Genomic DNA, 24,655 nt, shown 5'->3' on the forward strand with positions numbered 1-24,655 from the left:
ATCGGGGGGTTAGGCAGAGGTCAGTGAGGGGTCAGTGAAATCAGCAGGTTAAGCAGAGCGTAATTTAAAAGGACTATGCATCTAATACCACAGTATAGCATTGAATATAACTGAGAAAATGCAGCATATACTGGCCATGAAGAGTGAAATAAGTGTGAAGCTAAATAGATTTTTTATTTCTTCTGTGCCTGAATGTCACGTGAATCCTGAAAGCAAGTCAGATTTCAGTTGTTAACATTTGTTTATGATAGTTGAAATTACAACTTCAGAAACAATTATTTCATTTTGTATTCTTAAGGTTGATTCAAGACTTTTCCATTCTCATGAAAGCCTTTTTTTGTTGTTAATTTATTTATTTTAAGACTTTTCAAGGTTGGATCTGTTTAAGTGTTCAGCAAACTGTGTTTACATGACAATCATTATCCTTAATTCTGATCAAGGCAATCAAAATGTCAATAGATAAGGAAATAAGGTGATGGATTGACGCTTCAAAATGTAGTAGAATTGAGATTAAATTAAATAAAAAAACTAACACCTCGGTTTCCCCTCGAAATAAGTCTTCCTTTAGGTTGTGGCTTCGGATCTAAATAATAATATATAATAATCCAAACTTATATTATAAAATGTGATTTAAATAATAAAGACGTCTTGCTGCCAAATGCAAGATATGTTTAGTTGCAGAAGAAGAAGCGACAGCTCAGCAGAAATGTTAGAATTGTTTAGAGCAAGTTTTTAAGAATTGTTAATTAAGCTCCAACATAGATTAGTCTTAATTAAGCACACTCCTGTATTCCCACATTAAAACAACTTGTGAGTCAGTTTCCACTTCAGAGTACACTGGTATTTACAGGATTTCCAGCAGCACTTGAAAGCAGCACCAACAATATGAGTGAGTTAGTTTTCACGCTGCCTATTGAAGCTCCACCTGAATAAAGTCACCAAATATCAACACCAGAGGAACGACAGGATAGAAGGAAAAGGCAAAGACGATCTCTCTGTTCTCTAAGCCTGAGCAAATGATCCGAACGATGAATTAAATGCAGTGTTCTTTGAGAGAAAGTGTTAAATACTGAATTTCAAATCTTGTTAATTAAAAACACCTGCATTTTGAAAGCTTTATCAGTATAATACATGATTTAGATAGTAATAGGATTTATAAAATGTTAGTGCATAATTAGTCATCCCACCACAAACTGAAAAAAGTGCTGTTTAAGTTGTTTCACTATATTTGATACGGAAATATAGTTTAATAATATTTTACATTAACTTGTATACATCTTATTTTAACTTTAATTGCACATTTTTACTTCCTATGTTTTTTTATAATATTTATTTTATTCTAGTTTATTCTCAAATTGAACAATTGTCCTGAAAATCAGTGTTTCTGATTCTGAGTAAAGCTGACAAATTAATTAATGGAACATTTGTTGTTTTTAAAAGTAATTTTTTCATTCAAAAATGTCAGGAAATGCTGTTTTGAGCCAATAATCTCCTGCTGTTCTCTATCAACTATCAAATATCAAATATCAAATTAAAGCGAATGTTTTTGGATTTGGGACGGACAAACCAAGATGTTTAATTTCATCACCCTGCACTTTTGAAATGGGGTTGGACATTTTACATTCACTTTTCTCCTATCTTATTTTAACTTTAATTGCACATTCTTACTTCCTATGTGTTTATAATATATGTTTTATTCTAGTTTATTCAAATGATGTTTTACGAACATCAGTATTTCTGATTCTGAGTAAAGCTGACACATTTAATGAATGGAGCATTTGTTGTTTTTAAAAGTAATGTTTTTGATCAAACATTTCAGGAAATGTTTTTTTGAGCCAAAACAAAATGGAGATCTCCTGCTGTTCTCTATCAAATATCAAATTAGAGCGAATGTTTTTGGATCTGGGACGGACAAAACAAGACATTTTAAAATTAAAATAGTTGTTAGTTGCAGCATTAATGATTTTTATGAGTTACTCATTACTTATTTTAGCGTGGCCAAACCAGAAATTAAGAGATGGGAAAAAGAGAACAGAACAACAGAAGAAACAGGAAAAGAAAGGAAAACAAGATGGCCGACAGTGCAGCGGGTCACTGTTCAGCCTGCAGCTCGCCCCCCCCCCCAGAGGAAGGTGAATGTTGGGGGAAGCTGCAGGCAGAACAGTGACCCGCTGCACTGGAGGAGTGGGGGGGGGGCCTGCATGCACAAAACTGATGGGAAACTGTTCTGAGAGGCTGCTCCCATCCCTGGAGCGGGGCAGGAGCCGGGGGGGGACGGGGGGGGGGGGGGCGCTCGCCAATAACAACGGTTAGGACGGGGAGGGGGGGCGAGAAAACACAAATAATGTTGAGTCAGATAGCAGAGGACATGTGGTAAACAAAATCAAAGAGTCTAAGGCTTCATCCACAGTCCTGTGTTCAAACAAAAACAATATCCTTAGGGCCGGTTTCCACATCGCACCTTTTTCTGAGCGCCGGCGTCTTTTTTAATTGATTCCAACGAGAGCGAATGCTATGGGAAGAGACCGGCGTCTCTGAGCCGGTGACGACATTGTAAACATTTTATTAAGAGCTTGTTTCTTTCCGTGTTTATCGGACGGAAATCTTTTACTTGAAGTCCTCTTTTCCTGTTAAAATAGGACTATTATTAAATACATTTTTATTTTACTTATTTTATTTATTTACTTTAAAGTTTTTTTCAAAATTCTTTCTACGCGTCTCCAGAGTTGAATGCAATCCTGAAGTTCTTCTAGATAAAACGCTGTCAACTTAGTGTCCGTAGTATGGACACTAGGTGTAAACAGAGGAAAAGGTTTGAAAATACACTTTAATGTGGTTGTAGCTTTAATCTCTTGCTGCTACACGTGTCCTATATCCGACTCTTTACCAATCGAATTTACACAAAGTTGGCAAATGATGTGCCAAATATTTTTTACGTCAGCAACACAAGTAGTATGCTTTCTTGTTTATTTCTTGTCTTTTAATTTTTCTTGTACAAAGCCATGTCTTTTTACGCTGCGGCAACACAAACATGTCCCAAATTGGGATCAATAAAGTTGTCGTCTTATCTTATCTTAGTGACCGGTATTTGTCACAGCTCCAGAAACACAAAGGGAGAGAAAATAGTTACTTTCTCGCTAGATTTAGAAACGTTTCCAAACTTCAGACTAGGGCTGCTCAATTAATCGTATTTTAAATCGCGATTGTGATTATGGCTTGCAACGATTACGAAAACAACGTAATCGAAATAAAACGATTATTTTTTTACTATTATTATTACTTTTTTTAAATTATTTATTTATTTTTTGGTTTTTCAGTTGAATTAAACTTAAAGTTCAGGGTAATCAACTGTTAAAAACATACTGTTCAAAATGTTTTTCTCCAATAAATTGATGTTTTCAAAGTCAATGAATAATCGCATTTAATAATCGCAATTACAATTATTGACCCAAATAAATCGAGATTATGATTTTTGCCATAATCGAGCAGCCCTACTTCAGACTGAAGAACACCACTCGCCGCAAGAGTGAGTTAATACAATATAATACAATTTAACTTAAATAATGTAAATAGAAACTGATTCAAATCTGTATCTAATGTAATAAAATCAAGTACATTTTTATCATTAAGCCCAATATTAGAAATAACCAATTTGTCAAATCTGGGCCACTAGAGCTAAACTTTACTCCACTAAATGTTTGAGAAATAAATCAGAGCAAAACAGGAGGGACAGACATGGTGATGAAGTTTTGATGGTAAAAAAAAAAGGGCTGGGTGAAATTCTGGCTCAAACATTAATGATTTATTCTTTAAAATAATAACAATTAATAATTTGAAGCAGGGTCATCAAACTCATGAATTGATCAGTATAAAGACGAAAGAATAAATGAGAATTATTTCAATTTAAGTAGAGAGAATGGAAAGTCAGGAGATTGAGTTAAATTACTGCTTATTTCAGAGATGCTTAAAGAGAAAGAAAGGAAATAGATTTGCTTAAATGTGTGGTTTATTTGTGCACTTATTGGTCAGTTAAAGATCTATTAAAGGAGACTCAGATTGACGATTGGCAGTGTGTGAGATTTTCGACGCAGATTAGGTGTGCATTAGGCAACATCTGTGTGAGATTTTCTACAAAAATAAATAGTTTTCTGTGCATTGTGGCCCTATTAGTGACTCCTGGTGATCTGAGAGTGCTAACAGCTGTGGATGTGTGTCACCCTGCAGTCTTACCCTCCCTCTCCTCCTCCATGTGGCTGATCCGCAGCACCATGGCAGCCTTCTCCTCTTTGGCCCGGTCTCTGGCGCTGACGGCATCAGAAACCATCTCCTGCCACTCCAGAACGTGACTCTGAGTGTCGTCCGCGCTGCCCGACTCACTCGCCTGACAGCACACAGGGAGAGAGGTACAGGGTGAGTTTAAGAAGGTTTCAACAATGTTGTTACGTCCCAGCTCGGGGAAAGGGAAAGTAACATATAACCAGTTGGTGTTGGTAAATTAAAAGCTCAAAGCTCAAATGAAATGGCAAGAAGCAGCCACAAACAAAACAAAGGGCCAGAAAGGCACCGGTTTAAATAAACAAAGGGAAACCAAAGGGACACTCTTAACTAAGAGTTAACTATTAAATACACAAATTAAATAACCTATCAGACAATAAACAAAAACCCTCACTTCTTAAGTGGAACAAGAAACTAACAGTCACATGACTTCACGTCACCAACGCTAAGCTAAAGGCGGCTAATGTTGGGCTATAAAGGAACTACAGCACGGTCACATGACTTCACGTCACCACCGCTAAGCTAAAGGCGGCTAATGTTGGGCTATAAAGGAACTACAGCACGGTCACATGACTTCACGTCACCACCGCTAAGCTAAAGGAGGCTAATGTTGGGCTATAAAGGAACTACAGCACGGTCACATGACTTCATGTCACCACCGCTAAGCTAAAGGTGGCTAATGTTGGGCAATAAAGGAACTACAGCACGGTCACATGACTTCACGTCACCACCGCTAAGCTAAGGTGGCTAATGTTGGGCAATAAAGGAACTACAGCACGGTCACATGACTTCACGTCACCACCGCTAAGCTAAAGGTGGCTAATGTTGGGCTATAAATGAACTACAGCACGGTCACATGACTTCACGTCACCACCGCTAAGCTAAAGGAGGCTAATGTTGGGCTATAAAGGAACTACAGCACGGTCACATGACTTCACGTCACCACCGCTAAGCTAAAGGTGGCTAATGTTGGGCAATAAAGGAACTACAAGCACGGTCACATGACTTCACGTCACCACCGCTAAGCTAAAGGTGGCTAATGTTGGGCTATAAAGGAACTACAGCACGGTCACATGACTTCACGTCACCACCGCTAAGCTAAAGGAGGCTAATGTTGGGCTATAAAGGAACTACAGCACGGTCACATGACTTCACGTCACCACCGCTAAGCTAAAGGCGGCTAATGTTGGGGCAATAAAGGAACTACAGCACGGTCACATGACTTCACGTCACCACCGCTAAGCTAAAGGTGGCTAATGTTGGGCTATAAAGGAACTACAGCACGGTCGCATGACTTCACGTCACCACCGCTAAGCTAAAGGAGGCTAATGTTGGGCTATAAAGGAACTACAGCACGGTCACATGACTTCACGTCACCACCACTAAGCTAAAGGCAGCTAATGTTGGGCTATAAAGCAACTACAGCACGGTCACATGACTTCACGTCACCACCACTAAGCTAAAGGCAGCTAATGTTGGGCTATAAAGGAACTACAGCACGGTAACATGACTTCACGTCACCACCGCTAAGCTAAAGGAGGCTAATGTTGGGCTATAAAGGAACTACAGCACGGTCACATGACTTCACGTCACCACCGCTAAGCTAAAGGCAGCTAATGTTGGGCGTGAAGACGTTTAGTTGTCTCCTTTAGACTCTTGCTAACAACCCAGAGAAATTTAAAATAAGCTGTAACAAAACACAGCGATGGTGGGGACAAGTTAACAGCAGTTAATGTGTTATTTAAGGTATACAGATGTAATATCTTAACATTAAAGAAGAGAGGAGGAGATCTGTGGATGATTTGGTATTCTCCATCCATGTCTACTTTCATTTCCCATCGCACCCGAGTGAAGCAGACAATTATTTAAGTCTTCCACAATGAAAGCACATTTTAGCAAGATTTAGAGGGTCCAATTTAAGAAGTATAAAATCATATTCAAGACCATTTTAGACATTGTTCGGCTCACATTTGACAATTGAATCTAAGACCTATTAATACTTTTTAAGGAACTATTTAACTCCCTGTAAATAATAAATAACCTGTACAATTATTTATACATTTTACAAGATTTAGAGCATTCAATTCAAGACCTATACAATCATATTCAACACCATTTTAGACATGGTTAGGCTTTGAATTCAAGACCTATCAATACTTGTTAAGGAACTATTTAACTCCCTGTAAATCAGGCACAAAGATTAAGCAGGAAAGTCTGCCCTCTGACCTGAGAGGCCGTCCTCTTGGTGAACTGCTCCAGGTCGGCCTGTAGGGTCCTCTGCTGCTCCTCGTACACCTCCAGCTTAGCCTCCAGCGTTTCTACCAGAAAACATAAACAAACAGACTTCATTTTGGCATCACGGCTAGAAAACACCAGACTCAGGGACAGTTTCATTCCACAGGCCACAAGACTGTCAACACCTGAACTAAGAACATCCATTAACAATTATGTATCACTTGTATAGAGACTCTTATGGCACTACTTCTACTCTATTGTATTGTATTTACTTGCACGATTGTATCTGTTTTATTGTGTTGCACTGAGGAGCCTGTGACTTAAAATGTACATCGTCATAACTACACTGCAGCTATGAACGAATGACAATAAAAGCCTGTTGTATCTTGAATCTTGAAATGATAAACACAAATAAAATATGAAGCCCTGAAGTCTCTGCTGTCAGGTTACCGTTCTTAGCTTTGAGCTCCTCGTACTGCTCCACCTTCCAGAGGTTCTCCTCCCTCTCCTCCTCCAGCGCTGTGATGCGACTCCGCAGGGCGTTCAGGTCCGGGGGCGCACCTCCCGCCTGAAGGGGACAAAATAAAGGTATTTAAAGTTTTAAAAAGATTGCAGGCACGCATAGAAGAGTTATTCATGCATTTAAGACAAGTGTGGAATTAACATGCTGTTGAAGATCAACGATTATCAGAATCTGAATATTTATTTATTCCAGGTGACAATTTGAATTAAATGAAATAAACACATGTATATATGTATTTAATATTTATATGTACATAAGAAAAACATTTGGCAATACATTAAAATAAATATAATAGAAATATGAATATAAACATAAGTTGAAGTAAAAAAAGTGTAATAATAGGGTAAAGTTGAATAAATAAAAATATTTAAATAAATGAGAAGTTAAATAGAAATGTGCAACAGGAGTGGAGTGCACCAGCTGGGCGTAAAAAAGTAGGGCTTAACTCTAACGTCGGGCTTAGCTACGTCCGACGTAGTGATTCGAATTTACACCGAGTGCACCAAGCCTGACTAGTCTCGGGCGTAGCTGCGCCTGGTCTTAAGATGCGCGTCCACGTGAATACACGCAAAACAGTCATTGTTGCCAAGCAACGCCATTTTACCATTTTACAGACTCAGAGGACCGCAGAGAAGAGGGAATTCCCACACCCACAGCGTCAGCGATGACTCAAGGGGAATCCCAAATGGCCACACCCCGAAAGAGAAAGAGGGATTTGTCAGAGCTACAGCGGGAACTGACGGAGAAAGAAATCGTTCGTGTGGAGGTGGAGACCGTCAAATTGAGAGCGGAACACGAAAAAATTGAGCTGGAGAAGGAGAAATTGAGACTCTTCTTAATGCCCTTTCATTGTTAAACATGTAAACAAGACGCCCTGCCATCGTTAATATCCTTCTTGCCTGTTTTACGTTACTATGGATACTAGTCCGTCTTTCCGATTTACGCCTGCTCCATAGGCGTAAAAGTTACACCCGGGCGCAACGCATACAGGGCTTAAGTCTAAGTGGTGCACTAGTCATAACTTTAGTTTGGTCTTAACCTTCGGTTCTACGTCGGACGTAGAGTTACGCCCAGCTTACGCCCAGCTAGTGCACTCCACTCCAGAAGTATACAAAATGAAATACAAACATTTATAAAAACCACAGGAAGTTGAAGTAAAATTGTGCAATAAAACGATAAATAAAAAAATATAATACAAATATTTATATAAACATAAGAAGTTCAAAAACTAAATGTATGAAAATGATTAAAATACATGAAGTGTTGATTTGCACGGATAACTTAAAGAGTGTAATGCCTTTTGGAATAACAAAAACATTTCTTTGGGATTTTGCGTTAACATATGCTAGGGATTTTAATTTAGAGAAATACATATCAGAGTGTTTTTGTTAAAAGGTCATAAAAAGTATACATTTTTTTAAAATGAATCTAAACATGTGATCTTTTCCTCTCACCTGGCTTTTCTTCAGCTCCTCCTCCAACTGCCTGATCCGAGTTTTGGACCAGGCTTTCATCTTCAGGAACTTTGTCTCCGATCTGCTCGCCTCATCCGTCTTCTTCTTGGCTCGGCCTGCAAAAAGAAGACAAAGGGAGAAAGTTACATTGAATAATAATAATAATCAAAGCTTTAGGAAGATCAACATGTTTTCTAAAAATCATCCAACAGATTAAAAAGCATTGTAATCACAAAAAATACATCTGATTGTTTTTATTAAATCAGGTTTACAGCAATTATCTTGGGTGAATATTTGATTAAAAACTACTACTACTACTTTTACTTTAGATCCGATTTAGAAATTACCACTTTATTTGATTTAGTATTAAATGTTGTGTATCGGGTCTTCTTGCAGTTAAAAGCAGAAGTTAGACGTTTGAACTGATCCATATATTTCCAGATTAAAGCCTCAAAAAAACCTAGTAAGTAAATGTAGCTTTCAGGAAGTAAAGGCAGCATTTAATACTAGACTTTTACACAAGTTACTTTACTCTGAAATGCAATTGAATTATTTTCCTTTGTCATAAATATGTGTTTATTGTATCTTTTCTATTTTAAACCAAAGATATACTTATTATTAATACACTTTTGGATCATTGAGCAGCCAGTTAGATTAGTTCGTTGTGTATTTGCTTAGCGTTAAGTGTTTTTAGGTGGTTCATATTTCTGTATAACATATGAACTCTCTCCAATTCCAGACGCGTTATTAATATATATTTGAAATACTATCTGTTCAGTGTCTGAACTTAATTCTCAGACACTATTCTTGACTGTATTGTTCTTGTATTTGTATTTGCATGGCAAAGTTGTATTGTTTTGTAAGCGTACTGTTCTATGTATCATAGGTCACATTTTTAGTCACTTTATATATTATATATTAATTGTTTTTAGCTTGTATTGCGAAATGATACTTATACTGTCTGTTATGTGTGATTGCACCTTTGGGAATGCCTAGCATTTCGCTGTAAATGGTAAATGGACTGTACTTATATAGCGCTTTATCCAGTCGTTACGACCCCTCAAAGCACTTTACATACTACATGTTATTCACCCATTCATACAGAGCAGTGTTCCTTACTCTAGGACCTAACACTCACACACCGTTGGCCATCGGGAGCAACTCAGGGTTAAGTATCTTGCCCAAAGATACATCGACATGTTGACTGCACGGGCTGGGATCGAACCCACAACCTTCTGGTTGAAAGACGACGCTGTACTCTGTGTAGTGACAATAAAGGAATCTAATGTCTCTATTCTCCATCCTGTCTCATGACTGTTCTTGTACTTTAACCCACCTTCCAGCTCTGCTATCCTCTGATTGGAGGCTGAATCACTTCCTGTTTCCTCCTCCTCTCTGTGAGTAGGAGGTGCAGCAGACCTCCTGATCTCCTGCTGCTTCTGCTCCATCTGCTCCTGGAGCTCCTCCTTCACTCGCTGCACCTCCGCCTGCTGCTTCTCCATCAGGTCTCGCAGCTGCGCTCGCATCACGTGCTTCTCCGCCTCCATCTTGGACTCCAGACTCTCTCGTTCCACGTGCAGCCGGCGGAGACGCTCCGTGAGCTCCTGTGGGGAGAAAGGACGACGAGGGGAAAAAATAATGAATCACAAACGTTTACTGTTTTGTGATCCAACATCTGTGACTCTGTGATTCACAGGAAAACATTCCTGCCCACTGCAATAACTCTGTACAACAAATCACCTCTGGCTGGAAGAGCACTCTCTGCTCCATCTGTCACATACTTATGTATATATTATACCTTGCTTTATATCTTGTTATAGTTCATTTGTAAATTCAAAATGTACATTTTCTACTTTCTTGTCTTTTAATTTGTATTGTACAATACCATGTCTTTTTATGCTGCTGCAACACAAACATTTCCCAAATTGGGATCAATAAAGTTCTATCTTATCTTATCCTAATGGTGGGGTAGGTCATTTTGGAGAAACCAGCTTGAGTGCGCTAGAATTTGAAAATACACAACCGGAACAAACCTGCCACTTCCTCACTTCCTTACAGAGCCCCTCCTCCAACACACACGAACGCGCACATGACCAATGAGGGCACGAGATAAGTTTGTGCACAGATGGAAGGCTGACAGGCAGGTAGGCCATCCAGTTACTTTAGCCGGGTCGGCTCAGATGATTGGTCGTGCTTTTTACAGCGCCACGGCTTCCACAGATTACATTTTTTATGGATTTTTTGTCAAAGCACTTCAGATATTCATTGCTATCGGGATGTTAAGAGCATTCCATGGAATATAACAACAAGTGTATCTCAAGCCGGTTTCTCAAACTTACCCACCCCACCTTTAACTCTTTCTGTTTGTTTTTAATAATGTTCCTTACCCCCTGTCTACGTCTACATTTCCGATATTACATCATATCGGACGCAAATCTGGATCAGCTCCGTTGTAGCCCCGTTTTTAGAGATTTGGGTACGGAGGAACACTGTGTGAGTTCCCTGACACAGCGGGGGGGACATATTTATGCATAAAAGACATCAAAAAGTGCATTTTGCATGATAGATCCCCTTTAAATAACTAATCTGTTAATAACACATGTATATAGATGCAATATTATGAATGTAAACTATACCACAATGACAGATAAGGCTAACAGATGTAATTGTATTAAACCCCTTTGTCTCCTACATTTAATCCAGTGATGTTGGTCAGTATCAGATCGATCAGTGCACCAAGAGGAAAGTAAATGTCAAGTACCTTTATCTGTTGGTCCCTGCCGTCCACTTCCTGCTGGAGGACATCGATGACCTGAGTTTTTCCCAGCAGCACCTCCTCCTTCTCATAGAGCTTCTGTTTGAGAGCCTTCAAAAGCTGAGGAGGAAACAAAGAAGTGTTTAAACTTTGAATTACACAGAAACATGTGCCAACAGTAACAGGGTTCCTGTAAACTCAAATGTAAGACTTTTTAAGACCACTTTGAATACAATTTAAGACCTATTTCACGGCAAGAAAGTATGAAGGGAAATTGCTATGAAAAAAGAAATACGTCCCATAATTACTAATAAATGTATTCACGTTCAACATAAGAACGATAACTGATCTAGACGTGATCGCAACACAGAAGTTCTTGATCATATTTAAAGGTCACCTATCATGCTATGTTTAGGCAATAGCATAGGTCTCAGATATATAAAAATATATTAAAAACATGTCTATGAAGTGTTTTGGTCAAAAATACCAAACAGATCACCCATTCTAGCCACGCCTCATATCCCTCTATTTCACTTCCTGTTTCAAAAGTGCTGATTCTGGGTATAAACAGGTCTCTCTTGAGAATGAGACCCTGTGTCTCAATGAGATACTCACCTGTTTAAATGAAGGCTAAAAATAAATTAAAAAAATAAAGCTTTTTTTTTTTTAACTGAAAATGATAAAAAATAAGAGGGGGCGGAGCTTATGCCGGCTCATGCGGGGACCTGGCAGAAACTGTCTAAAATGCTGCGTGATGAAACGCAAGAATTATTAGATCAAGGATTATCTCTGAAACAATATGGAGCTCAAAGGCTTTCTCTCTTGCCGGTTATACCACAAGGTGAGGTCCTTTTCATTTCCTGCTTCTTCACACACATGCTCTCCAGTACAGGTTAGCTCTGAGTGTTAGCGATGCTAATGCAAACACCGACCATATTACGTCCAAAACAGTCGGGCATTGTTTCTGATAGCAACGTTTCTGATAGTGCTGTGGGTCCACATTTTAGATATTACGTCATATCGGACGCAAATCTGGATCAGCTCCGTTGTTCCCCGTTTTTAGAAATGTGGGTACGGAGGAAAAGAGAGAGGGTATTATTTTCTGATGCTGCGTGAGTTCCCCGACACACCGGGGACACATAGTTATTTATAAAATACATCAAAACGTGCATTTTGCATGATAGGTCCCCTTTAAGACTTTTTAAGACCCTGCAGGAACCCCTGAGTAATTTATCTGAGGTAAGGAACTGATAGTTTCCTTTAAACAGAATGACATCTTACAATAAAGCCATGAAAAGTACGTAAGTTCACTGTTTCCTCACTGATTCATTAGGTCATGAGTGTTGTTGTCTCTACCTGCTCTATGTCTGCGCTGGCGTCAGATTTTGCTGCCAGCTTAAAGAGCTCCTGCTCGTGGATCTGGTTGATCTCCGTCAGCAGGTTATCTTTCTGAATGATGATGTCTTTGAAGGTCTGGATCTGGAAGCAAACACAGGGAGCATCAGACACAAGAGAGAGACACTCCTAATAACAAAATACTGAACAACATTCTACAACAAAGGCAACACTGTCTGCACGCAATTAATCAGAAACAGACTAATATTCCGTGGGGTATTTAAATGTTGGGACAATTGCTCGATTTAAAATTTAAAAAATGAAAGACACTAAAATTATAATAATACATGAACAATAATAAATAAATAAATAATTATATAAACAAAATAAGTTAAATTAAAATGTCCAATAAATAAAAGCATAAAATAAAACAAATAAGAATAGAAATATAAGAAGTTTAGGTAAAAGGACAAATAAATGATATGTATACAAACAATGAAATTTCAAGTAAATACGAAACATTTATTTCAAAACATGTGCCGTGGTACTGGACATTAGCATTGATGCGATATTGAGGCTGAAAACACGGTTTAAAAAGGGTTTGGATAGATAGACAGACAGACAGACAGACAGACAGACAGACAGACAGACAGACAGATAGACAGATAGATAGATAGATAGATAGATAGATAGAGATAGATAGATAGATAGATAGATAGATAGATGGATAGATGAATAGATGAGAGATTATAGATGAATAAGCATGAATAGATGGATAGATGAATAATGAATAGAATAGATAGAGTAGATGGATAGATTGCTCGATGGATAGATAGATAGATATCGAGATAGATAGATAGATAGACGAAATAGATAGATAGATAGATAGATGATAGAATAGATAGCTAGATATATAGATAATAGAAGTATAGATTATGGATAGACGATAGATGATAACGGATAAACGAATAGATCGATAGATAGATAGATAGATAGATAGATAGATAGATAGATAGATAGATAGATAGATAGATAGATAGATAGATAGATAGATAAGTAATTTATTGATCCCAATTTGGGAAATGTTTGCGTTGCAGAGGAAGCAGAAAGTGAATCTTACGTTCTGTTTGAACATGTTCTCCTTCTCAGTGTACTGCTCCTTCTCTGAGTCCAGCAGCTCTCTGAAGCTGTCTCTCTGCTCCTGAAGGAGACTGTAGCGCTCCTCCGCCTCCCCCACCTTCCTGGTGAGGCTCTGCACCAGCAGCTGCAGATCCTGCATCGCCCCGCCCTCCTCCGACACCTAAGGAGGAGAAGCACCGCCCGGCATTAAGTATGCATTAACAGGGAAACTGCAGCACAAGGCAAAGTAGATTAAACACGTTTTAATAAATGCCACTCGGAAAGAAAAGCATCCTTGGGTTTATGAAAGTCTTACTTCTTATGTTTGTAAACTTATTTTTCCATTTTATTTTCAGGTTAAAATCTTACTCAAACATTTTTTATTTAAATAAATAGAGAATTATATTTCTTACAATATTAAAGGTAGGGTAGGTAAGAATGGAGAAACCAGCTCGAGTGCGCTAGAATTTGAAAATACACAACCGGACAAAATCTGCCTCTTCCTTCAGACTTCCTCACAGAGCCCCTCCTCCAACACACACGAACGCGCACATGACCAATGAGGGCACGAGATAAGTTTGTGCCCAGATGGAAGGCTGACAGGCAGGTAGGCCATCCAGTTACTTTAGCCGGGCCGGCTCAGATGATTGGTCGTGCTTTTCACAGTACGGCTTCCACAGATGAGATGTTTTATGTATTTATTGTCAAAGCATTTAATATATTCATTGCTATCGGGATGTTAAGAGCATTCCATGGAATATAACAACAAGTGTTTCTGAAGTGAATTACCTACCCCACCTTTAAGACTTAAGTAAGATGGATTTAATATCCTCAGGAACCCTGGATAAACATGCGTTAAAGCATTGTGTTGTAAATGAATGAATGAATGCATAGGAACAGTGTATCCTCTGTAATTTCTTCTCTCTTAATCTCAACAGATGAAAACATTTGCAATAAAATGGTATTAAAAACAAGGAGAAACAAACGCCTCCCTCGCTCCCTTTTGGCATCGCAGCTGGTGTCATGCCATTGCACATTAGTTAGTCTTTAGATACTATATATAATGCTTCTGGCATTGGCTGGTGTTCACAGCCCACCTTTGTGAGTTGTTATACCTGTTGTTGTGGTGCAGGTGTGATGGGCTGATCTCCTGACAGAGCAGACTGCAGGTGAACGATGTACGCCTCTTTTTCTGCCAGCTTCCTGTCCTTTTCCGTCAGCATCATGTCGATTTCCTCGCCTCGCTGCCGCTGAAACTCCACCTCCTTACTCTGCAGGACATCAGTCACAGAACACAATGAATACCTGGGGAAACCTCAGCTAATCAAACCGTACACACAAACTGCAGATAAACCTCTCGAGGACTACTGTAGGAACAACTCCTAAAAGAACATCTCAAAATGTAACAAGAACAGCTCCTAAAGCATGTGCATATTTTGTATTATTTGAAAGGAAAGGAGATAAGAAATAATAATGCATTGTGAGTTAATGTATATCTTTTACCGTGCTAGAGTAAATGGAGATGCAGTTTTGTTACACTACATTACATGTCACTTGTTAGACGCTTTTATCCAAAGCGACTTACATACTCAATACTGTGGGCAATCCCCACAGGAGCAATTTGGGGTGAAGAGTCTCAGGGACACAACGACATGCTGACTGCAGCGGGGTTTGAACCTGATCCCAACACCAAGGCTCTATCCACTCCGCCACACGCCTCCCCTTGTTATTTATACTGTTACTTTTTATTAGTTAGTATTTTGTTCCTCTACTGCAGGGGTGGCAAACTCAATTTCATCGCGGGCCACCAGCATTATGCTTTTATTATGCTTTTATTATGGCCGGTTGTAACTTGAAGACTATATAAATATACATATATATATATATATTTAATATGTATAAAATAATGTATAATATTACATTATTGCCTCTGCATTGGATTATTATGGGATAGGGTAATAACTTAACTACGTCTGAAAGCAGAATAAGGGCAAATAATTGCAAGTCTCTTCAGTGCGCATGTCACAAAATGATTTAAAAAGAAAAGCCAAATTCTGGAAAAAAAGTCAAAATCACAACAAAAAAAAGTGACATTTTGAAAAAAAAGTAAAATTCTGAGAAAAAATTCAAATTTGAGATGCATTGTGGGACATGTAGTTTATGGGCAATGTGCTTCTGTAAAGCGGCATGTAACCGTATAATAAACTTATTATATTCTTTCAGAGCTCTTGTGGGGCCGCATTAAATGAAGTCACAGGCCGGATTTGGCCCCCGGGCCTTGAGTTTGACCCCCCTGCTCTACTGGGACAAGACTCCCTCTGGAGGGAATTTTGGGATTGTAGCTTTGCCGACAATGTTCATGCACAAAAAACCTATATAACACACAACAGGAAAGGGAAAACCCCAACACAAGACCTCTCTAATATCACTAAGTGTACTCGTGTCATATCTTGTGTTTCCTTGTCTCTTATTCCCGTTGCTGCTCTGTGACCTGCATTTCCCTGTGAGAATTAATAGAGGTTTATCTTACGAGGACACTTTACCTTTTTCTCCAGTTCCTCCTGTCTTTTTGCAAGCTGATGTTCCAGTTCCTCCACTTTCTTCTTCAGCAGGACGATCTTCCCTCGACTCGCCTGCTCTCCTTCTGACGAGCCCTGCGGGGACACAAGAAGAAAACATTGATACAAAAATAACAAATCAGGAAAACAATGGATTTCATTTGAACAGAAACACGACACTAATCAGATTTGCATATTACTCTGTGTCAGCTAGTCCAGAATGTCTAACCCAACAACAATACGCTTTAGCGATCCAAAATATCCACTACTTTTGATCAAATGTCGTGGATAAAATGTTTGATGTTCAGATTTTCCGAACCTTTTTGCCGTGTGTTGGCGTTCCCTGGCCTCCATGTTGTTTCTTCAGCTCCTCCAGCTGAGCGTTAAGAGACGTCACCTTCGCTTTGCTCTGCAGGCGCAGCTTCGACAGTTTGGATTCACAGGCCTCCTTCTCCACCTGGGTCACAACAACAAATCTTTATTATGAATCGTGCACAGGGGGAATTGTTTCCACCAAGCATTAAGACTTCATTATGAGACTTAAATTGTAGGATTTTATCAGATTTTCTCGTTCAAAGACGGTAAATACCGGCTGATGGAAAAACTGACTTTGCATTAAGACACTATACGATTTAATTAAGTTGAAGTTCTTAGTTCATCGATCATTATAAGAACATTTGAGGTGCTGCAAACATGTACATTGTATATAATATTGTAGGAGCCATGAAACATGTATAGCAGGGCTATTCAATTGGCGGCCCGCGGGCCAAATCCGGCCCCGGGGTGATATTTACTGGCCCTTTGAGTATAATGTTAAAAAGTAATCTACTTTCTTTTTTTTATATATATTTTTTTCATATTTGTTTTTTTTGTATGGAAGAGAGGGTGACACAGGGCCGTTGTACTTTTTGTTGACCGCAAGATGTATGATTGCTTTGATCATTATTATTACAATGTCTATGTCTGATCACCGCGTATTACAATTCAACAGAGTTTGGATCTCAGCAAGTACTCTTTTTTAGCGTGTCATACAATATCAAACAGGCCCGGCCTCTCAGCGACTTTGTTTCCTTCGCTATAAATATGATGAAGGTTATAGTGGAGTTTCAGTACCTGGGTGCACACCTCACACCAAACAATTACTTTTATCACATCTGGAAATCTAATCTCACCTTCCTCTCGTTATTATTGTGCAGCAGACTTTGCCTTGGGAGGTTAATAGTTAACTAGATGCAGGTTTTTTTTAACCAAATGATCTCAGTGGGTGACTAACAGCAGCAGGAACTCATGTGACCAGCTGTGTGTGGATCGGTCAGAAACCAATCCTCCTCACATGGGCTTCACATGTTGCATTTAGTACAGAAAAAGAATCAATATGCTAAACACACAGTGACTAATGTAATCAGAAGCTCCATCATTAAAACCCAAAGGAACCGCCGTGCTGGGGATTATTGCTTTTGCAGAGCTCATGTTTTAAGTCAATATTCATAAAGAGTTTTATAATAATATGCAGTAAATGACACACATATTGAAAACTAAATGCAGGAGGAATTTAACTCATGATCACTGGCTTCTATTTAGCACAGAAAGGTGGTGGAAAGTAACTAAGTACATTTACTCAAGTACCGTATTTAAGTAAAATGTTGAGGTACTTCACTTGAGGATTTATATTTTAAAACTTCTACTTGACTACATTCTGGAGGCAACTGTTTGTTCTTTTACTTCACTATATGTTTTATTTAATAAAAACACAAGTTACTAAAAAGGTGATTATAAATAATACAACAATTAAATCAGCTGTTGAATGAAAATAAACTTTATTGTCAATCTTTCTGTTTGTGTGCAGACAGAGAGATATAAACACCGTTTCCCACAATCCTGAATATAAAAATACAAATATTTAAAGATGATGTAAAGAATATGTAAAGAATATGTATATCCTGTATCTCCAGACACATTTCTACATGTGCACACATTAAGATGAAAACAAAAAAAGCAAAATAATCAATAAATACAAAATAACAGTCACTTCAATATCTTTGGGAAATGTACATTAGTGCAAGATTGTCCGTAGCAGCGTATAAAGTGTCTGGGTGTTATAACAGGTCGAACATGACACTGTGCTCTTCAACACTGCTTTAAATATCAGCACCCTGTTTGATGAGAGGCCTGATGGAGACAGAGCAGGGGGGAAGAGTCCTCACCTTTAGTTGGTCGTCTTTGGAGCGGAGTGAGGCGTCTTTCTCTCGGATCATCTCCTTCAGCTGAGTGACCAGCAGCTCTGTTTGGGAGAGACGCTCCGCCATTTCCTCGACAGGAACCTCTTCACCTCCTCCTCCTCCTCCTCCTCCTCCTCCTCCTCCTCCTCCTCCTCCTCCTCCTCCTCCTCCTCCTCCTCCTCCTCCTCCTCCTCCTCCTCCAGCAGGAGCTCCTCGGGGAGAGCCTGGACTCTGGGGCGACAACATATCGATTTAATATCAATATCATGATACGAGATTAGAAAGCGTTTTAGATTTGGGATCGAATCAGATTATCTTTATTGTCATCATTGGTATAAAGAAATGTTGTTGCTTGCTTTATATTTTGTTATTGCTAATTTGTAAATTCAACATGTATATTTTCTACTTCTTTGCTTATTTCTAGTCTTTTTCATTTGTATTGTACAAAGCCATGTCTTTTTATGCTGCTGCAACGCAAACATTTCCCAAATTGGGATCAATAAAGTACTTCTTATATCTTATCTCTTATCTTATCTCTCACTGGAGAAAAGACACAAGTATGAAAAATAACTGAGCTCGATTGTAAGTCTTAAAGGTAACGACTTTACTGCTAGAAATAAGACGCACTATAATATATATAAAAAACAGAATGAGAGCCAAGATGCTGCTTCTGCACGCACCGCCATTTATTGTATTTATTCTGTGTCTTCCGGGTTTAAGGTGTATTAAAGTAAAGTGATGTCATTTTCTACATTTAAAAGGCTGTTCTAGCTATTATTATTTGACTTTACTCACTTAGTCCATCATCAATATGTCAACGTTACTGAGGATTAGCCTTCAAAATCTATGTGTGTAATATTTTGTGAAAGCAACAATCGTTAAGTCCTAATGCTGTAAAATGAGTCAACATTATAGCCCTTCCTGTCCCCTGGTCTGGAAGTCAATGGTTTATGTGTTTTTTGTTGTTAGCCTGAAATAAGGTCTGTGGTTAACACTAGCTGAAGAGATTGTTATTCTACGACATAAAACACATCAGTAAATACCCCACTGGTGTATTTAAAAATGGTGGTTGCTAACAAGAGTCTAAATGAGACGACTAAACGTCATCACGCCCAACATTAGCCACCTTTAGCTTAGCGGTGGTGACGTGAAGTCATGTGACCGTGCTGTAGTTCCTTTATAGCCCAACAAATAGCCACCGTTGCCTTAGCGATGGTGTTGAGAAGTCATGTGACCGTGCTGTAGTTCCTTTATAGCCCATCATTAGCCCTTTAGCTTAGCGGCGGTGACGTGAAGTCATGTGACCGTGCTGTAGTTCCTTTATAGCCCATCATTAGCCACCTTTAGCTTAGCGGTGGTGACGTGAAGTCATGTGACCGTGCTGTAGTTCCTTTATAGCCCATCATTAGCCACCTTTAGCTTAGCGGTGGTGACGTGAAGTCATGTGACCGTGCTCTCGTTTCTTTATAGCCTAACGTTAGCTTTTTACTTCAAAAATCACAAAGTGGTGTTAATGTGTGGAGATCATCCTGCTGAACTAAACTTGTAAGTATCATAAACGTTTGTTTGACTCAAAGATTATTTTCTGCAATAATCCAAAATCCATGGAAGAATTCCCACTGTAGAGGGAACCAGAGAGATGCTGCCTTCAGGGTCAGCCTACAAAAATACGTCATCACTGCACCTCTCCATAGGCGTGACTCTATAGGTAGATTCAATAGGATGAGGGCGCAGTGGGATTAAGTCTGGAGCGGCGACCCCCCACACACACACACAGGAAGTGAGAGCTCTGGTTGTTTCAGACAAAGTCCCGGGCTCAGCAGATATCTGGACCTGAAACACACTGCCAAGCTTTGGCTGGGTTTCCTCTGAGCTAATTACAGTTAGGCTGAAAGATACTGTAACATGATATTATAGCTGAAAAGGGCTGAGTAATGTTCTCACTGTCAATACTGATTTAAATCAATGGTCCCATGGTCTCCTCTGCACTGAATTTAAGTGGAGGAATCGCTGTGATTAGGAACAGAGTGTGAAACAATTCCACAAACTCATGAACATAGCAACATTTTGTTGAAATTTCAGAAACACACTTACGTTTTTCTTCAGTGAGCTTAGTTCAAGAACAAACCATTTCAATCAGATATGGAAATATGAGGCTACAAGCATGTACATAATAAGATAAGAAGGTATACTCACTGCAGATCCAGGCTCTCCCTCTTCAGCGGAAAACCATTTCAGCATGGTTTCAGTTTAGACCTTAAAAACACACAGTAAATAAATCATTTTGAATCCGTAAAAATGTAATTATTTGCACATTCCCGATACAATACTGAACATTTCTACATAAAAGTACAGATTTAAAAGAACTTCACAGCTCTTTTGTGTTTTTCATGTTTTCATTGTATAATTTGTATTTATGTATTCTTAGGATTTTCTTCTATTCTACATTTATGACTGGTTTGGAGTTTTTTCAACTATATTTAATGTTACTGGGTTTATGTTATGTCAAATGTTTTTGATGTGGTGCAAATTCCTTAATAAAAATAAACTGGTTTAGTATTTATTCCACTTTACAATTCTGTCATGTTGTAGATCCAGGACATTATAGGTAACAAAATGCATCTATTCATGAACATGTGTAATTTTAATGGTTGACATATATAGGACATATATACATTATATGACCTACATATATAGGACATATAATGGTTATACATTACATGTTGTTGATACATGACGTTGAATGGTGGCATCAGTATAATACAGAGGATAATACTGAGGATGGTACAACCTCTTAAAAGACTGACGCTGCGTTTTAAATAGCCATTAAATGAGCCGTTCTTCCATTTTAGAATTGCAGGCAATATAAGACTGCGCTCTCTCTGGGTTTAAAATATTTACAAGCTCACGAGGCCAGCAGATAATGGCAGTTAAGGAGTACAGGCTTTCAGGTCAGATCATCAAGTCGTTCAAGTGTGGGATGTAGGCCAAGCAGAGACATGACCATAAAGCATTTACACACTCTGTAGAGCTGGGTTCAGGCTAAATAACAGCAGCTGGAAAACACAACCATGTTTAAAAGCAGGCTGACAGACAGGTAATTATTGTAGCTAGTATCCAAACAACCAGGAGATTACACTGTGACTTGAGGCCTGTTAAAACACGGGGTGCATTACCAGCCAAATCATTCAGCCATACCCACGTGATGCAGGTAAACCAGGTCAGACTGGTCCTCAGCTGCATAACACTTTAAAACAATGTGGATATTTGGTATATTTCCAGAAATTCTAAACGACTTGAAGCAATTTATTACACACACACAATATGAGCTTACTTATTTGTGAAAAGAAGCACACAAGCTCAACAGAAGCTGTTATGGTTGATAAATGAACTACTTTATCGATTACTGATATATTCTCTTGACTATTTTACCTTCTTGTATTCCTTTAAATCTTATATATATATATATCATGTGTGCTGCATGTGTGCAAAAAGGGTATAGACTGTATGTAACTTCTTGTTTTCGGTTCATCTTGTGTTTTTGTGACACATCATGAGTATGAAAAGTGCTATACAAATAAAGCGTTCTTCTTATACACTATGTTACTCTGGGGACTCATTTATTTTAAATTAGCAGATTATTTGGGTTTATATAAATATTTGTGTTTTTTATTCCACATTTTTTCTTTGACTTCTTGTGTTTGGAAAAATATGTTATACTATTTGTATCGTATTATTATGTTGCACATTACCCTGTGACTAAAACAGTTGCACATGAGTGTTAGCTTGTAGCTTGGAGGACATTGAATGTCAAATAATGTACAGATTCATGAATATTAGTGATTTTATGGTTAACATAATACAAACCATTTGTGGTTAAGTCTCTAAAGAGTAGGACTGATGATGCATTTAAATGAATGAGCGATGTAATCCTCACTCTTTATGCAATTCATTTACACAAGATGAGTTCACTTATTTGTGAATAGCAAAAGAGGAGCATATTTGTACTTAAACTTCTTAAGGATATATATTAATTTCAATGTTATTGTATTCTTTTATTGGACATTTTGACTCGAACTCCTTGTGTTTATATAATTATTTGCATTAAAAAACTAAAATAATATCCCTTTAAATCACATTTCAAAACGACGTTTGCTAATGTGCTAGCTTGCACCTCCAAAATGCTATACTGCCCGACTTATTAACCCGTACCACGGCTCATTTAAACCGCAAATGCATCACACTTGCCCCCAGAAAAGGGCCTCATGAGTTGGGGTAGGCGTCACCGAGAAAGTCGGGCAGTTATTTTCAAAAATACCAGATATAGCTGACGTTAATCCAGCTAGCTAACTTTATCTTGCTGACATGCTAACTTAGCTAGCATCTTTGACTGTCCACTTGAGAAATTAGCTCGGTCAAGCAAGATTTAACCCGTTAAATGTCACTTTTAAGTGCTTACCGGATTCAAAACTTCATTAAGGATCCACCTCACACCTCACAACGTTGGGGAAATCCCGGTAAAATGCATTGTTATTCCACTTAGCGACGAAATTGCAGAGATATTCCTGGGTCACGTTTGTCAACAGACAACTGGAAGGAGAAGTGCGCATGCGCAGTTCTGTCACTGTGACAGAATCCCGGAAGCGTCTGTCGCGTTTCCAACCAGTTGACGTTTAGCCACGCCCACTTCTGCATAACGACGGCATCGACGAAGCGTCAGAGCGTTTTCGTCCCATGTAAATTATGAACTTGACAGCCTCAGTGGTTCATCTTAATACTAGCAGTATATTCCTTGGTGTAGTGGACATTACCATAGAACAATGCTCTAATAAATACATCAGAAATAAATTGCATACAAAGTTAATTAATATTTATAATTTATATTTGAGTGTTGTATGTTTTTGTAATAATGGACCAAGAGTCTCTTTAAATAAAAGATGATGATGATGATGAAAGTGTAAATCTGCCCAAAAGAAAATTCTTCTTAGCTTCAATTTACGTAGAAATCAATTGGAAACTAATGGTATTTTATGTTGTATTTGAATGCACTTTTTTATTTGACCTTCTTATGTCTATATAAATATTTGTATTCTATTTAAATGAATTGTCTCCCTTTATTGCAAAGTTTTACTTATAAATATATATATATTATATAAATATTTGTATTCAATAATTGCTTTATTCCACATTGTTTCTTAAGCTTCTGATTTAAATATTTCTATTCCATTTGTATTCATTTTATCCTTGTATTGCTTCTACTTACTTATTTATGTTAAGTACAATATTTGTAGTCTTTTTTATTATATTCTATTTCAACTAATTGTATTATTGTATTCCACTTTAAGTGTTTATGTTAATTAAAAGTTGTTTACCTATTTAAGGTAATCTTTATTTTATTCCACATTTGTACTTTAACTTAATATATTTAAATACATATTTTTTTAATAATATTATATTTCACATTTTTACTTTTACTTCATATTTGTTATATAAATAACTGTTATCCTATGCTCCTAAGATATTAATGCCCTGGTTCTGAATTACTGTGTAAAGTTAAAACAGGTGCACAGTGGGGGCTTTTGGGTTTGCTTCTTGACAGCAGCATTAATTAGTGAAGTGTGTTCTTATGTATTACATGCATAAGGCACTAAGGCTGTGTAAGGTGTGCAGACCACAGCATATAACAGTCTTAACCAGGAGGACCACAATCTTCACGGCTTTGACGTCAAATGCTTTTAATCTGGTTGAGGGCTCAGCGTTGGCATTTTGCCTTCAGGGGGCAACGCCCTCTCTCTCTGTTTCTGTCAAAGAGGCGAAGAGGCTGCTGCTTACAAGCTCATTTATTAATACTCAGTAAAGATTGATCTGTCTTTTTCTTCAAAGCAATGGAGTTTTAATGTTTTTGGAAGAGCAGAGTTTGAAGAATGAAGGTTTTCTTATGAGGGATTTGAAAAGGGTCACCGAGTCAATTGGATTTTGCAGGTCAACTTTGAATAGCTCTGGGTGGGTCGTCTGCAGATGAATGATGTTTACTGCAAGGGGAAGAACGTGGATGACAACTTGTCTTTAGGATTTCCTTTATTTTAACTTCATTTTGCTGCTTTTTCACTTAAAATATGGGTCAAAGACCGAGTAACTTAGATAAGGAGGTGACTCTCCAAAACATGCAGGGACTCTACCTC

General features: G+C 38.2%; 2 protein-coding genes and 1 long non-coding RNA gene across 3 annotated transcripts in view; 1 reads left to right on the top strand and 2 right to left on the bottom strand.

The window, feature by feature from the left end:
- LOC117547758 (golgin subfamily B member 1-like) overlaps positions 1 to 18,611 on the bottom strand; it is a 58,736-nt gene extending 40,125 nt beyond the window's left edge. The window contains 12 exon segments of the mRNA XM_034218573.1: positions 4,231 to 4,381; positions 6,502 to 6,593; positions 6,961 to 7,078; positions 8,488 to 8,603; positions 9,824 to 10,091; positions 11,249 to 11,362; positions 12,599 to 12,721; positions 13,698 to 13,877; positions 14,812 to 14,967; positions 16,240 to 16,350; positions 16,574 to 16,711; positions 18,459 to 18,611. Of these exon segments, the coding sequence (XP_034074464.1) occupies positions 4,231 to 4,381; positions 6,502 to 6,593; positions 6,961 to 7,078; positions 8,488 to 8,603; positions 9,824 to 10,091; positions 11,249 to 11,362; positions 12,599 to 12,721; positions 13,698 to 13,877; positions 14,812 to 14,967; positions 16,240 to 16,350; positions 16,574 to 16,711; positions 18,459 to 18,560 (1,669 nt within the window). The 5' untranslated portion in view covers positions 18,561 to 18,611.
- A 31-nt stretch (positions 18,612 to 18,642) lies between these two features.
- Positions 18,643 to 23,067, bottom strand: LOC117547759. The gene is made up of 3 exons (XR_004569231.1): positions 22,933 to 23,067; positions 20,670 to 20,729; positions 18,643 to 18,704 (listed from the first exon to the last, which is right to left on the bottom strand). It is a non-coding gene; the product is annotated as an uncharacterized LOC117547759 (long non-coding RNA).
- Positions 23,068 to 24,532: 1,465 nt separating this feature from the next.
- The window catches only part of LOC117547763 (guanylyl cyclase-activating protein 2-like), a 1,849-nt gene continuing 1,726 nt past the window's right edge, over positions 24,533 to 24,655 (top strand). The window contains exon 1 of the mRNA XM_034218577.1: positions 24,533 to 24,655. This exon is cut by the window's right edge and continues 135 nt beyond it. Coding sequence (XP_034074468.1) covers positions 24,590 to 24,655 — 66 coding nt within the window. The 5' untranslated portion in view covers positions 24,533 to 24,589.

This window comes from Gymnodraco acuticeps, unplaced genomic scaffold (genome assembly GCF_902827175.1).
Source record: "Gymnodraco acuticeps unplaced genomic scaffold, fGymAcu1.1, whole genome shotgun sequence".
Classification (NCBI taxonomy): Eukaryota; Metazoa; Chordata; class Actinopteri; order Perciformes; family Bathydraconidae; genus Gymnodraco; species Gymnodraco acuticeps.